The 15,452-nt window shown below is 44.6% G+C and overlaps 1 protein-coding gene and 1 long non-coding RNA gene across 2 annotated transcripts in view; one reads left to right on the forward strand and one right to left on the reverse strand.

The window, feature by feature from the left end:
* Positions 1 to 9,573: 9,573 nt before the first annotated feature.
* LOC135383221 (uncharacterized) lies at positions 9,574 to 10,455 on the reverse strand. The gene is made up of 3 exons (XR_010419753.1): positions 10,155 to 10,455; positions 9,945 to 10,081; positions 9,574 to 9,883 (listed from the first exon to the last, which is right to left on the reverse strand). It is a non-coding gene; the product is annotated as an uncharacterized LOC135383221 (long non-coding RNA).
* A 1,425-nt stretch (positions 10,456 to 11,880) lies between these two features.
* Positions 11,881 to 15,452, forward strand: part of LOC135385238 (glycoprotein antigen BM86-like) — a 41,316-nt gene continuing 37,744 nt past the window's right edge. The window contains exons 1-2 of the mRNA XM_064614440.1: positions 11,881 to 12,079; positions 13,518 to 13,646. Of these exons, the coding sequence (XP_064470510.1) occupies positions 11,974 to 12,079; positions 13,518 to 13,646 (235 nt within the window). The 5' untranslated portion in view covers positions 11,881 to 11,973. The remainder of the gene's footprint in view (positions 12,080 to 13,517; positions 13,647 to 15,452) is intronic.

Consider the following 15,452-nt stretch of genomic DNA (forward strand, 5'->3'; position numbering starts at 1 on the left):
TTATTGTAAAGTGGTCAATTTTTATTAGCAATGCTTGTAAACGAAATATTGCACAGTGTCAAAGAGGTGACGCTGTTGATCAAGAAATATATTGCTTTCTTCAACATGCTCCCTGAGCCCGGGTTCCGGGAAAGCTGTTCATGCCTCAGTGTTATATACGCCTTCCACTGCCTCTTCTGCTGCTCAAATTTATCCTTAGCCAGACAGCTCTCGGTAAGTCTAAGGCTACGTTGCTCCAACTCAGCCTCTTTTCCCCTCCAGCTGTTTTCGTACTCTAGCCTTTTTTTTTTTTTTTTCGAAAAATGCAAGATAGTTGCTGGGCTCCCTTCTTCTGAGACCCACAAAGGACCCAAAACCACGTACAGTCTGCTTATGGAAAACCAGTCATCGAGAAACTCATTATTTTAAAGACGCTACCGGAAATAAACTTGCTGACACTGGATATCTGTGATTTGTCATCCACACAATGCAGGAGGAGCGCACACGTGTTCAGGTAAGCAAGGCACACTCCTGTGTACGTGTACACACGGTGTTTCACCGAAGGTGTGCACACCTTCTTATCACAAGAAAGGAAAAACAAATGAAGGCGGGGACACTTCCTCCTTTAGACGCCCATGTCGCACGCGCGTCTTCGCAAAAATCAAGCAGGTGGGGCTGAAGCGTAAGGCTGACAAATTTTTCAGCTATTTCTGTTACGATACTGTGCGCAGTTTTTGTTGGGTCTGTGGTTATCCGTGGGGGACTTCATATATCTGTAAAAGAAAAAAAAAAGAAAGTGAGGTTCGCTTGGCAATTCTCACACTTCAATTGAAAAAAATAAATTTACCTCAATTAAAAATTGTCCAAAGCATTCCTAAATGGTGGCAAAAGTTTCTAGACGGTAATTGGCGAAAGTCCCACAATCCTCCGGCGAGTACATTGCCAGTTACAATTTTTTATCACGTTAGTTTAAACATCCTGTGTTAAACATCTTGCAGTGTTGCTGACCTGTGCCCTTTTCTCCGTCAACGTTCTTATTTATTTGAAGTTCTGATCGTACCGCAGTAGAGTCGCAGAGCTTGGCCTCGTACCAGGATGCCAATTTTGAAATATCTTCACCGCTTCTCTTTCTTTTTCTTTTTTTCCCCTGTGCTGCACGTGCTACCAGCACCATATAAGATCTCTGTATTCAACTTTATTTGCTGGCTTCATTTGCTGTATTCAACTAGATCGTCTTTTCGACAACAAGGACGTGTATCGAAATGCATGTCAATAAAAGCGACACACCACAGCAGGATGCTCAACGCGCAAGCTGCGCTGTTAAGAGATAATTTTGCCTTTTGCCTTATGTTCTCCCCGCTCATTGGAAAAATAGAAAAACAAAAGGAAGAAGAAGAAGAAAATGTCTATACTGTCATTCGTGTCGAGCTTATCGTTCAGAATATATCAGACACGCAATTCTGCAGTCTTAAACAAAGGTTGGAACCGGAACTGCACCGTAACCGAAAACCGCAAAAAAAAACGTTACTTTTTGCCGAACCGAACCCGAACCGAACTGTAAACATTTTTTCTCCCTCCTTGAGCGAACTAGAACTGAACCGAAAAAAAATATGATGCGGTAACCGGTTCGCGAGACGGTAAAAACGTCTATACCTTCTCACACGACTGTCGCGCATGAGCTCCCTGCATCGCTCGGAATCTTGCCGAATTTATAGAACAGACAAATAAATAAACTAAGAACTGGTTAGTCCATGCACCTCCTAATGCTTCACCTCCAAACGGTTCGCGACATCCCTGTAGACTTTTGTAATATTTATTTATTTATTTCAAAAAACCCCAAGGGTCCGGAGGACATTACATGGGGGGTGGGAACATTATATTGGAACACATCATGGAACATTGAGAATGGAAACAGTAATAACAGAAATAAACAGAAAACAGAAATAAGGAAACAAAATAACAACAACATCTTGGAATAACAGGATAAGAACAATACAAGTAAGTATACAAAGCGATAAACTCAGCAATACAACAGAACGAACACTAGTATTGAAGATGAAGAAAGTGAGAGAGGGAGCTACGGAAAACTGTAAGGTCGTCAATGGTAGCGATTGATGATGGCAGGTTGTTCCACTCAATGGTAGTTGTGCAAAAAAACGATTTGGAGAACGCGTTAGTAATACAGAGGAACCGAGTAACCTTGTTAGTGTGATCAAAGCGAGGAAAAATGACACTCGAGCGTGTGATGGGTGATTGTCGAGCAGGCAAGGTGAAAAAAAATCTATGGTAGAGGGTTAACTTGGCGAAGCGACGACGATGTTCGAGCGGCTCGAGGTTGAGACTTAGTTTTAACGCGGAAACAGAGGTAGTGAAAGAGTAATCGTTGACAATGAAGCGGGCAGCTCGATTTTGAATGGCTTCGATTGCATCACAGAGATAGTTTTGAGGAGGGTCCCATATTGCGGATGCGTATTCAAGCTTGCTTCGTACCAGAGTGGTGAAAGTTAGAAGCTTGAGATGGACAGGTGCCGATCTTAGGGTGCGTCTGACAAAGCCCAAGGAGCGAGAAGCATTGGCCACGATGTGATTAATGTGTTCATTCCAAGTTAAGTTGGAAGAGAGATGAACGCCAAGATATTTGTAGGAATCTGCTCTGGTTAATACTAAATCGCTAATTGTGTAGCAGAAGGGAGGGAGATAAGAAACACGTCGGCGAGAAAATGTCACGATGCAGCACTTAGATATATTCAGGGGCATTTGCCACTCATCACACCAGCACTGAATTAGGGCAAGGTCGGTTTGTAAGGATTGTTGGTCAGTAGGAGAGTTGATCTGCCTGTATACAACGCAATCATCGGCGAATAGTCTGATAGTGGAAGATATGCCTGAAGGAAGGTCATTAATATATATGACGAATAGGAGGGGACCAAGAACTGAACCCTGAGGAACTCCCGAAAGGACAGGGACAGATGGAGATATGCGGTTATTACATGAGACTGCGAACGAGCGCTTATAAAGAAATAATAATAATAAATAAAAATAATAAATAAAAATAAAATAAAAATAAAATAAATAATAATACGAGGTGTAAAAAAAGATGTGCTACAAGACAGCTACATTTTGTATTATTGCCTCGGCGGTTCCTTTCATTCAGCACCACAGTGTGAAGGCGGCGTAAATTTTAATAGTTCACAGTGACATCCACAAGCAACGCAGACCTCTAGCGACGAAGGGAAACAGGCTGGCGTGTGGTCCAGAGCATCGAGGAAGGGAACACAGGAGCGGCCTCCTGCCTTATTTTCAGTGGGCAGCGTGCTGGCCTGCGCATGGGACTCTGAGAGAGTGTGTGAAGGCGGGGTAGTTGGTGTACATTCATCGTGATAAAGCAGCACAAAGACGCGGACAAAGAAGGAAGACAGGACGACTGCTAACTCTCAAACTGGCAGATTTTACTTATTTCTAGTACTTATTCTATACCTATATACCTATTCTAAATACCTATTCTAGTACTTATTTATAGTAAAATCTGCCAGTTGAGAGTTAGCAGTCGTCCTGTCTTCCTTCTTTGTCCGCGTCTTTGTGCTGCTTTATCACGATGAATGTACACCAACTACCCCGCCTTCACACACTCCTTCAGTATATTTCCTGTGCAAAGGGGACTTCTGTACTTTTACACCCCACCGCCAATCTTCACCAGCGGATTACTTCGTGTCTTTTGTTCTCAGCAACTTTGCAGTGCCGTGCGCGATCTCTAGCGTTCGCGATAGACCGCCATATCAATGAGATACAGATGGTATGTGGCTTCATGACTCCGACTCCTGAACACGCAAGACGCATGGCCAAGATCCTAAGAGGTGAGTGCTGGCGCCACGCAAGATTTTATGAAGACTGCCTTTACACCTATTGCTACGAGGATGGCGAGCCGTTACACGCTTCGTCGGCTAAGTATGCGCATTATCGACAAATGGGTCGACATCTCCTGGAGGCCATGTGGAAGGACCAGCTGAATATCCTCAAGACAAGGACGAAGAAAAAAGAAAACCCGCCCTGTGCCAAAGATATCACCGTCCTGGGAAATGAAGCTGTCCCCGTTGGAGTGATGAACACCTTGAAGTTAGGCCCAAAGTTCAGTGCACAGCCAAACTTGCAGAAGGCTGATGTCCTGGGATTGATCAGGAAGGTCGCCAGAGCCGCTCCAGGGGAAGTACAGCCAGCGTTAGTCAACCAGGCTGTGGATGCCGTCAAGGACGTAAAGCTTCCGAAGTCCCGCGGCCGTGAAATGAAACAGGTTATTGAGTTCTGCCACTCAGCAGAAGCCAAATTACTAACGGCAGACAAGGAAGGGGGTTTCGTCATCATTCCAGCCCAACTGTATGAGTAGAAAAGTGAGGCCGCCCTGCAGAAGAATTTTCACCCAGTCCCTACGCAGGTAGAAAAGACGGCGCGTTCAAAAGTCCTGCAAATATGCGAGCAATCCAGCCTAGAAAGGATCACTAAACGCATCAAGGACGGCAACAACAAACAGCACTTGGAACTTTTCTACACGGCCAAGACACATAAAGAGGGCATCCCCTTCAGGGCCATTGTTTCGGAGAGGGGCACGTGGCAGAAGTGCGTTTCGGGCTTTTTACAGAAGCATCTGTCCAGACTAGAGATAGAGGATCCCTTCCTTGTAAGAAACTCGGAACCGGTGGTACAATATCTACAGAAGGGCTCCTCGAAGGACATGAACGTCTTCTCTATCGACGTGGAAGACCTATTTTATTCCATTCCTCAAGAGGTCCTTCTCCCCGAGGTGCAAGAAGTGATCGACAGGTCTGGAATCATCGCATTCCAAAACAACACAGGCATGGCGACGTCGGCTTTCATGGAGCTTCTTACAGCATATCTGTCTTCAACCATCATCAGGCAAGCAGATCAGCTCTTCATACAAAAGAGTGGGACACCCATCGGCTCAGGACTTTCGCCCGTGCTGTGTGATATATATCTCGGCGCCTGTGACGTTAACGTCAACCGGGCTCTCGAAGGGACCTGTGACTTTCAAATCTTCCGGTACGTGGATGACTTTCTGGTCTTTTTTCGGGGAGTGACAAGTAGTAACCCCATCTCAAAAGAGGACGTCCTAAATACATTCAGGACGTGCGCAAAGGGCCTCAATTTCACATACGAGATCCCCGTGGGTGGGACCATTCACTTTCTTGACCTTCGCCTACATGACGCGGGTCTCCATATGTGCTGGGCATATGATCCCAGGTCAAGGAAGGAAGTGCTCCCGTACAAGTCAGCCCACTCCAAGATCGTCAAAAGGGGAATTGTCATGAACGCCCTAGACTCAGCCCTTGCCAGGTCATGCGAGCACTGTGTTACGGACAGTTTTCACGCACAGGTAGCAAAGATACGAAAGGGTGGCTACCCAGAGGTGATGATAATAAAAGTGGCCGAGGCATTGCTGCAGAAAATCAAAGGGAGCGCGAAGCCAGCGAGACCGCGACCCCCGGGTCGACCCGTGTGTATCCCCTACGTTCACGCCATAGCCCACAATATAAAAAATGTCGCCAGTAGGCATGGCGTTCCCGTCGTCATGTCAGCACCCGTCAAGTTTAGTTCCCTGTGCGCCAAGGTCAACCGACCGAAGAAAAAACAAGGGTGTGCCATCCAACACAGGAACCCACATGTAGAATGCCAACAACGAGTGGTCTACCGGATCCCACTGCAGTGCGGACGCGTTTATATAGGGCAAACCGGAAGATGTCTTAACGTCAGACTTCAAGAACATGGGGCATCCATTAAGAAAACACCATCCGGGCACCTCGCTTTGCACTGTCGTGACTGTGGGTGCAAACCAGACCTCACGCGAACAGATGTACTATCAGTACACAATGAGCAGCTAACGAGGGAAATAGTAGAGGCATTTTTTATTACGAAACAGGACGATGATGAATGCGTAAGCGCTCCGTCACTGAGCCTCTCCCCCGCGGGGATAAGTTATCTCGGGAACACGTTGCGGTGTAACCCGATGGTGTTATGTGACTAAGAGCAGGCACCAACCTTTCTTTTGTGTATAAACATGCTTTGTTTAGTAAAATCTGCCAGTTGAGAGTTAGCAGTCGTCCTGTCTTCCTTCTTTGTCCGCGTCTTTGTGCTGCTTTATCACGATGGACTCTGAAACACTCCTATCTATCACATGACCGCTTTCTTCCTTTTTCTTGAGAAATTGGCGATAGCCTTTTGCAATGATGTTCAACGGTACGCTGTGCGTCATTTCCAGCAGTTTTCAGTGCAGTAAAGGATGATCTTCTGTGAACTGCATGGATCTATGTCGAGGGAGTAAGATGTAGGAACGAGGAGCAAGCCGTCGAGGGAACCTGGTATTACTTCTCACATGTGGTACACTAATTAGCATAGATCGAGAAGTTACCCGTCAAAAAGAACTCGTTACGAGTTAAGTTACCTTATGAAAAAGGTAACTAAGGTAATATCCATGTTCTTCAGCCTGAAATGTAACCCGCAGTTCCTTAGAAAAAAGAACGAGTTACTTCCAAGTTACTTCTGACACAAAATAGCACTACACAGCTGCTGGGCATATGAGCAGTTGAGTTCAACGTTCAGCTGCCTGCGGAGGAGTGCAACACGCTTCGGTCGTTTTCGTTTATGCCCAACAATACGAACGCTTTGCATCTTCGTCCCTGTGGGTGCACAATGGTTCAGCTTCATTTCAATGGGAGCGGCTCTTACTTCCTGAGTAGAATACAATCATTGATTAAATAACACGTTTTATGGCCTAAAATGCCCTGAAAGAACCGGAGAGAAAGCAAGAAAATAAGTGTACGTGAGTGAAAAAATAATTAAAAGTAACTTGTAACTTAGTTTAAGTTACTTTGATAAAGTTACCTGAAAAAGAAAAGAGTCCCTGTGAAAGTTACAACGGCGTAAAAGTACCGAGTTAAGTTACAAGTAGGGTACCGGGTTTTATTTCTAGGCTTTACCGAATGATATTTTTCAGAGTTGATGGGTTTTTGGAAGAACGAAGTTTTTCGGAATGTATGGTTTTCAGCTCAGTTAATATGCGAAATTTGGAGAAAACTTGTTGAGTTGCACAAACGGGCGCACGCCCGGTTGTGCAACGAAAACGCAACACTAAAGAGACATAGGCTTAATAATGCATTTCGTGCTACGCAGACTGAAGTGTTCCACAATTCCAAATGCACCCTTTCCGTGCACTGTAGACACCGGTATCGCAGTGCTTACATACGACAAAATCTACATTGAGATCTCGGGACGATGCGAACTACTCGAAATCAGAGTACCCCTTGACGTAGTCTCAGTGCACCTTTCTTTTGCGTCCCATCTTCCCGTCAGCACTGCAGTTAGTTGCCCCATGACCTCGGTTCGATGCTCATTTTAGTGCTTAGGTCAATGTAGGACAACGAAATAGAGTAAGAGACTGGGGAAAAACCCGGGCTGCGAATCCTCAAAGTGGCCGGTATGACCGCGGAAGAAAACGCTAGGTCATGGAGACCATTATCATGTTCCGGCGGGGACGGTATCCGAGGACAGAAGAAACCCAGAACACAAAAGGAGGCAAAGAACAGTAACACGGTTATCAGAAAAAAAAAAAGGAGAAAGAGACATCTGCCAAGAGGAGGTTTTCGGATTAATCCAAATTGCTTAAAATTTTACCGGGCTATGGGTTTTTCGGATTTTTTCGAATAAATCCGACAACCCGGGACTCTAGTACAAGTCACTACCAAAAGAAACTTAGTTGCAGTAGCGATTTACCTCGCGCTCTGCTGATTAGTACAGCAGATGTAAACCGGTTCGAACCTATAAATATCGGTTCAAACCATTATTTTGGCTGCGCTGAACCCGAACCCGAACCGAACCGATAACCTTGAACCGAAACTTAAACCGAACCCCCAAAAATAACGGTTCCGAGCCCTGGTTAGAAATGCTATTTCCGAGTTTGTCCCATACACCATACGACGTCGGCGCAAATACCCACTTTGGTTTTCTGCTCTCACACGCTGTTATCCTAGTAAAAAGAGATATTTTCATAGTAGTAATTGAAGGTAATTTGGAACGCTGTTTCACTATGAGCAGTTTGCTGCTTTTCGGCGGCTGTTCTAGAAGTTTGCTGACCCAGACCGTAATGCGTATTTGGAAGGGATTCAAGATGACGTGAAAAGCAATCCTCGTAATTTTTGGACTTGTCATAAACAATGTAAGCGACGGTAAGCGAAGGTGTAAGCTTGACGGTAACGTGATGCAATGCAATGCGTCTATCGTGGCAAATATCTTTGCCTCGCACTTTTCATCTGTGTTTGATGACTCAGCCAGCAGAGATTCTGCCTTTTTTTTTACGCAAATGCATGGTGATCATCTGCCCTCGTTTTTTTATTACTGAGAATGTTGTCCACAATTCAATTCGTAAAATAAGGCCCACAAAGACACCGGGACCAGACGGTATCCCTGCTATTTTCCTTAAAGTTTATCGTGTCTTCCTTTCGTCTGTGCTTGCATTTATATTCGACCTTCCTCTTAAACGAAGTACTTCCACGACCGTGGAAGTCTTCCCTGGTAATTCCTGTCCATAAATCTGGCAGCCGTAACATTGTTACTAATTATAGACCTGTAAGTATTTTATGCGTCCGCTCCAAAGTCTTTGAAGACATTATTTATATTAGTCTATCCTCGTTCTTTAAGCGCAAAATTGCAGACATTCAGCATGGCTTTATGCCTGGGAGATCAATAGTCACAAATCTTGTATCATTCATGTCAGTCTGTTCCCCAGCGGTTCTTTCTCGTGGTCAAATGTATTGTGACGTCTCGAAAGCGTTTGGCTTAATGAACCATGATCTGCTCCTTCGCAAGCTTAGTTTATATGGTGTTTCTGACTCTCTTGTAGGTTTCTTTGCCTCTTACTTACGACATCGCTTATACTCTGTTTGTGTGTCAGGATCCTACTCTGATACCTATCTTTCTACGTCTGGTGTCAACAGGGACTCTAGTTCGCAGAGGTCAAATCTCTGGCCTCTACTGTTTTACATTTTTATCAATGATCTCGTATCCTGTGTTGAACATTCCATCATGCTACAGTATGCTGATGACTTCAAAATAATTGAAAGCATAACCTCGCCTTCCGATTGCTTACTGCTTCAGGAGGATGTTTACAGTGTTATTTCTTGGTGTACTTCTAATTTCCTCAAAATCAACACGTCAAAAACTAAAGTTATCTCATTCACGCGCAAGACTAAAGTAACCCGATTTCAGTACTTTTCTGATGGCGAAATAGCCCGAGTCGACACCATTCGCAATCTCGGTATTGTCTTTGATGCGAAGCTCCAATTTCATGAGCATGTGAGAGCAATTCGTTCTGTTGCTCTGCGTACACTCTAAACCAGGTAACGCATATGTAACGGTTAAGTACCGCTTGGCCAAGAGGTACATTTTAAAAAAAATGTACCTCTTAAATTTAAGAGGCACACATGCGGTACATGCAACGGATAGCGCGCAGCGATTTAGGCCTATCCGTCGGTGTGATTCCCCTCCTCTACGATATATTAACAGCCCTAGGAAGCTACGCTGTACGATAAATATCACAAACAAATACCTTTATTCGAAAATTACATCCATTTCACTGGTGATGCTTGTCATTGCATGCTTGCAAATGCTTGCATTGTCATGATGCACAAACGCCGGACACACGGGGCACACAACGTATATGGATGAACGCTGACCACTGCATCTCTCCTTCACCATTGCAGCTGCTCTGTGGTCACGCTTCTTCATCTTTTCCACACCTTTGGATTGCTGTTCTTCCGCAACTTCCGTTTCTTCAGCAGAGTGTAACGCCAACCACAGTAGACGATTGACTCACCCATTTACGACATCGCCCGGACGTAACCTAGCAGAAAATACAATGTAAAAAATCCAACAACCGTTAATAGCTTGCCTGAAAAACATGCCTGCTTGCTTGTGTAATCCAGGTGTAAAGTGCAATCTAGGCTTCTCTAATTCACGCATCAACGTTCGTGCATGACGCTCAAAGTTCGTTGTCTCTGTCCCTCAGTCGTTGTGTCCAGCCTGCCGGTGATCAGGACAACTGGGAATCAGAGCGAAGACGAACGAAAATGCGTCGTGCGGACGAATAATTACTTCATAGATATAATACCCACCTTAAATGACTCCAATCTTGAAAGCGTCGAACGAGTTTCTTCAAAGACAGAGCAGACTCGTCCTCGCTCCCCGACGTTTCAAAACAAACTGATTTGCCAGCGGTTGCAAGAAACGCATTCTTCCCAAACGTGCGATCCCTCACGGTCACGGGTTCTAGTTATTGCACTTCTTTGATAGAATGATAGTGCTGATCCATTACGGCACTGCTGCATAAGGGAATTTATTGACTGGTATTCGGAATCACGCGAAATATTTTTGCAGCGCATGGAGAACGTGAGAAGGCGCTCGTACTCATGCGCCGGAAACACGCGGTACACATGAGGTTCAGCTCTGCTAGACCGCGCCTAAAAGGTACCTAGCCGGTACGGATGGGTCTCGGAGCCCTTGTAGCGCTTGAATTTCGCAGTGGTCGCGAACTGTACCTGCTGGTTGAGGACTGTACCTCATGTGTACCGCTTGGCCCAGATGCGGGTCCTCTTTCATGCGGTACATATCGGGTGCCGGATTTAGAGTGTATGCTTGGTTTGCTCATCTACAGCTGTAAAATGTTTCTTCTCACACGGTAGTTCTTAGTTCTTACTCTCTATAAAGCTTGCGGCTTTCCCCTACTTGAATATGCGTCAGTAGTATGAAATGCTTTATGTGCCACCGATATCAAACGTCTTGAAGCTGTGCAAAAGGGGGCACTTCACGTTATTCATTCAAGTTATTTGCGGAATGTCCCCGCATTTTTATCTTATGACTATAACAAGCTTTCAAATTACCTGCACTTGGTTCCTCTTGTTAACCGCCACCACACTGACGACATGATGTTTCTTTATAAATGTGCGCACTCCATATTTGATTCACGTTTTCTGTTAGGTCGCCTAAATTTTTGTCTCCCACGTGCTACTCTGCGGAACCCCCCAACGTTCTACGTCAACCACTGCTGTTCTAATGATCCTCTTACACGGTGCCAAATTTTCTTTAACTCACTTCCTTCATCTCTTGATATTTTTTCATCATCATGTACATCATTTGGGCACAATATATTTTCTGACTTTTCGGAACTTTCATTTCTTTAATTTTTTCTGATAATTTCCCTTTTGTTGTCGTGGGACTGTATCGGTTTCTCACGTTACAATGCGCGTGTGCTCTTTTCTTGTTTTCAATTCAAGTCATGTACATTTTTTTTTTCATGTACAGTTTTTTTATTGCATATATCGTGTCTTCTTGTTAGTGCATATTGTCTGTATTCGCATATTGTATTATTGTATTTATGTGTATATTGTGTCTGTTTGTAGTGCACTGTATTGTATTTGAGTGCGGCAACATTAGGGTTGTCATGACCGTTCTTGGGCACCAATAAAACATTACTGTTATTATTAACACAGCCGTTTACACCCGTCTGCCGACGCTTGGAAATACCGCCTCACGATTTTCTTTGTGGTCCCACAACACCTGTTAAGATCAAGAGGCTAAAATAATGCACAGTCCAGCTTGTTGAAAGCTCATGTATTAAATAGCTACTCTGATTTCGTAGTTCATTGCTGTGTTATTATTTTTCTTGACAACACCTGTTACGCAAGGACATTTCCATCAGAAGTCGTCGCCAATTACCTTGTACCTGATAACATTCCACTTCCGAATACTCCAAATGCTTTCTCGTAGGAAACGGTTCCCCGCCATTTCTGATATGAAGCACCGGCGCAAAGGTCACCATAAACATGCCATATTAAGAAAAGCTCCCTCCCGAGATAACGGGGAGTGGCAGGAACGCGCTGCAATTTTGAGTGTCGTTGTCGTTACGCTGATAGACTCGTCTCAATAGCGGTTGTGATGTGGAGGTTTCAAGTTCTAGTTTCGGCGTGTGTTCTACGCAGTCTCACAGCTGTAGGCACTGTGACAGATGAACAAAGAGGAGAAGCGGGGCATCAACATCAAGGTACGAAGACTTTTAAACTCTTATCGGATTCTGGGCGGAGCAGACGGCAAGACCGAGCCGCGCCTAGCTCCAACGGAATCCTGACGTCTCGGCAGTTTTCACGGATGGACGTGTCATGCTATTGCACCCAAAGTTACTGGAAGATAATTAATTCCTTACCTCTACATAGGTTCAACTGACTTTAACCGAACTCAAGCAGCCCATGCCTAGTCAAACCATTTTGTCTAATGCTTGGCGAATCTGAACTGTGTGAAACTGCGGTGTTAAAATTATTTCGCAGATTCATTGCCGCTGTTCGACTATATTGTCTCGGCACCGCACGTCGTTGATGAGAATATATCATGTACGTTGCCTTTTGGACCGTTCTGTATATCCTCGCCCTCGTGTAGTTGCGTCGGTCAGGTTACCGCACTTTCCGGGAGGGCGTGGTTCCAACATATTTTATGTGTTTATTAGTTCTTATTACTTATTTGCTTTGATTCATTTCAGGTATATGTGTTAGTCTATATACCGAACAATCGGAAGCCTGTTGCCTATTATAACTTGCCACAAAGTTCGTTGACCCTTGATTAACACTGATAATCAGCATCACAAGTACTTAGTTTTTTCAGCAACAACGGGATTAAAGTAGACCTCATTTCAGGTGAATAGCTGACCTCTTTTGGGATGTAGCACAAGCTTTTGAACCATTTCATCTCAGTAGCTGTCACCTATGAAACGCATACAGCCCTGAATATTATAATCTGTAGGAAACTGCATTAGTGCCGCTTGATGGCAGTCAATGACACTCAAACTTGTGCTTCCTGTCCTTGCGCACTGTAGAATCCCGTTCTTCTCATTGGAACTAACTTTCTTGTCTTTTGTGAGCCTCAACGATTTCCAAAGTCAGGCACCTGCGAAAGTGATCTGATGCGCCCGCAGATTTGACTTGAAATTACCTAGTTGTTTGATAGCACACTCGAAAGACGTGTAACGCAGCAGCTGTTCGGCGTTCCTTTTCCATCTTCGGAAAAGTCGCGCGCTCAATATGGTAATGCGGATGGGCGGTCTAGTCACATTGCTTATGTCAGCCATTTGTAAATATGTAATAATCTTTGAGCAATTTTGCGTACAGTTTCAGATTGTGTATAGCTATAACTTTCGTGCCATTTTAGCTGGATCATTGTACTCATTAATTCACCGCTGCTTACCGCGTTATAGTTACAGCTGCTCTCGTGCCAAAAACCCGGAAGAATAAGCCAACTGGTTAAAAATGCAGATGGACGTGAGGCCACTTCCAGTTCCAGAAGCGAGCATAAGGAATGCTTTTCCTGATGTTGTGTTTGAACACCAAGGAATATTTGTCTATCCGTGATAGATAATCAGCTGTCAATAGCGTAGGCTACGAACGATAAGGTTGCCGCCGAAGCAATATTTGCGGCTCTCTCGATTATTGCAGATGTTTGTCAGCGAGTAGGCAACGTCTTCTGTGGCTCCCGCACTTGTGTTCCTGAACTGGAAGGAAAGACCTTCGCGTGTGACTGCGGCCAAGACTATTTCTTCGACGTACGAGAAGGAAAGTGCGCACGTAAGATCGAGTTTCTTTTCTTTTTTTATATTCCATAAGTGTGGATGACGAAGCTAATTAAGTGATAGAAGAGAGAAGTGAGAGTGCGGCAAATAATTACCGGGATTAGGCTGTCTATACGCAACATAAATGCAGCAATCATAATTTTCAGGTCGAAAACTACTGGGAGAACTTACTGAGTTCGAGAACCCAGATTTCGATCCCGTGGAAAGATGTAGCAATGAAGGGGGTACACCCGTGTGCAAGAGATTTCCCATGCACGTTAAACAACTACAGCCGGTCGTAACTATCCGCACGTGCGGCACGTGCACCATCTTGCACCACAGCCATATTGGCCTGGCTCACCTTGGGTTTGGAGTTGGAGTCTATTCGCAAATGTTGTTATGTAGGAAAAACTTGTTGCGATTTCCCCCCAAAACTTTTACTGTTACTAATCGTCGCTTTATTTATGTCCAGTCTAGTGTCATTTGTGACGTAACGCCGCATATTATGAACCTCAGCTCCTGGAGTAATGCACAGAGGACATAAGTGTAGCACAAGTTTGACAAGTTGGTTACATGACAAATCGGCCGTAATCTTCCAATTGAATTTATAAGCAGCGCTCACAAATAGTCGTCAATAATGCATCGATGCTCCGTGATTCTCTCCGAGTTGTCGGCATCGCAACGGGCATTGCAACGGCTGTTCTTCAGCTCGCCTATATACTAGACGATAAAAGCGCCAAGGAGACAAACAGAGACGACAATTTTCAGCACTTTTATCGTCAAGGAAATGTACCAACAAGCCCAAATGGATGTTTTACCGCCTATATACACCTAACTCCAGTTAGTGAGTATGTTTTGAACCCGGCGTTTCGGAAGAGTTCCTCACGAAGTCGAATACTCAAGTATTTCTCCGAAGCTATTATCCATCAATCAAGAGATATAGTAACTATTGATTGGATATCGTTGACATTCTCCTTAAGTGGAAGTAACGCCAGTGTTCCTACATGTGGAGCGCAATGGAACGTTCTGGGAGGTCCAGAACGCTAAATTTGCTGCCAATAAAGCGCTCCAAAAACATACGGATTGCCGTTCATCGCACGATAAAGGCGTATAATTAATTGGCATGTGTATATTGCTGTCGTGCCTCGTCCATATGGACGTTTTTTTCTGAGGACCGAACTTTCTCAGTGTATTTACGTCCCGTTACCATGGAAACTCGCTTTTCTTGCAATGGACAGAGCCCAACGTACTGATGTCTGGTTATTACGCACGACACCGCCATGGAGGGAACTTGGCACACCATTGAGCAAACATTTCGCTGCATGCAACGTGGGAGCGGAGAAGAAGACACGAAGGACAAAGGGTATTGAATGGGATCCTAGGATGTTCCAGCCACAGCGCAGCGGGGGCTGTTTAAAGAATTATAGGATTGGCAATTAAATAACATTAAGTACACAGTAGAAAGGTAGAAAATCCGTCGAATCGCAAGGAAACGTTAACGGAAGTGCCTCAGGACGAGAACCGCCGATATTTCGAACAGGGACCGTTCTTCTTCAGGCCACCGTCCTTATCATTGGTATGCTATTTAAGATGTTTGCGACGACGTGTTAAGGGCTCATTGGTATTGTCGGTCAACACCTCGGTAGATAGAAAAAAATCCATCCACTCTTTTACTACCGAGGTGAACAAACTGTCTGTGTGAGGCGCGCTGTTGGGTGCTGCAGTGTATTATGTGTATTTCAAGATGAATGACGTTCTTCTATTTTGTGTAGGCGCATTTCTAACAATACTTGGCCCACCAAACCCCACTAGCAAATTAATA

The sequence above is a fragment of the Ornithodoros turicata genome, chromosome 2 (genome assembly GCF_037126465.1).
Source record: "Ornithodoros turicata isolate Travis chromosome 2, ASM3712646v1, whole genome shotgun sequence".
Lineage (NCBI taxonomy): Eukaryota > Metazoa > Arthropoda > Arachnida > Ixodida > Argasidae > Ornithodoros > Ornithodoros turicata.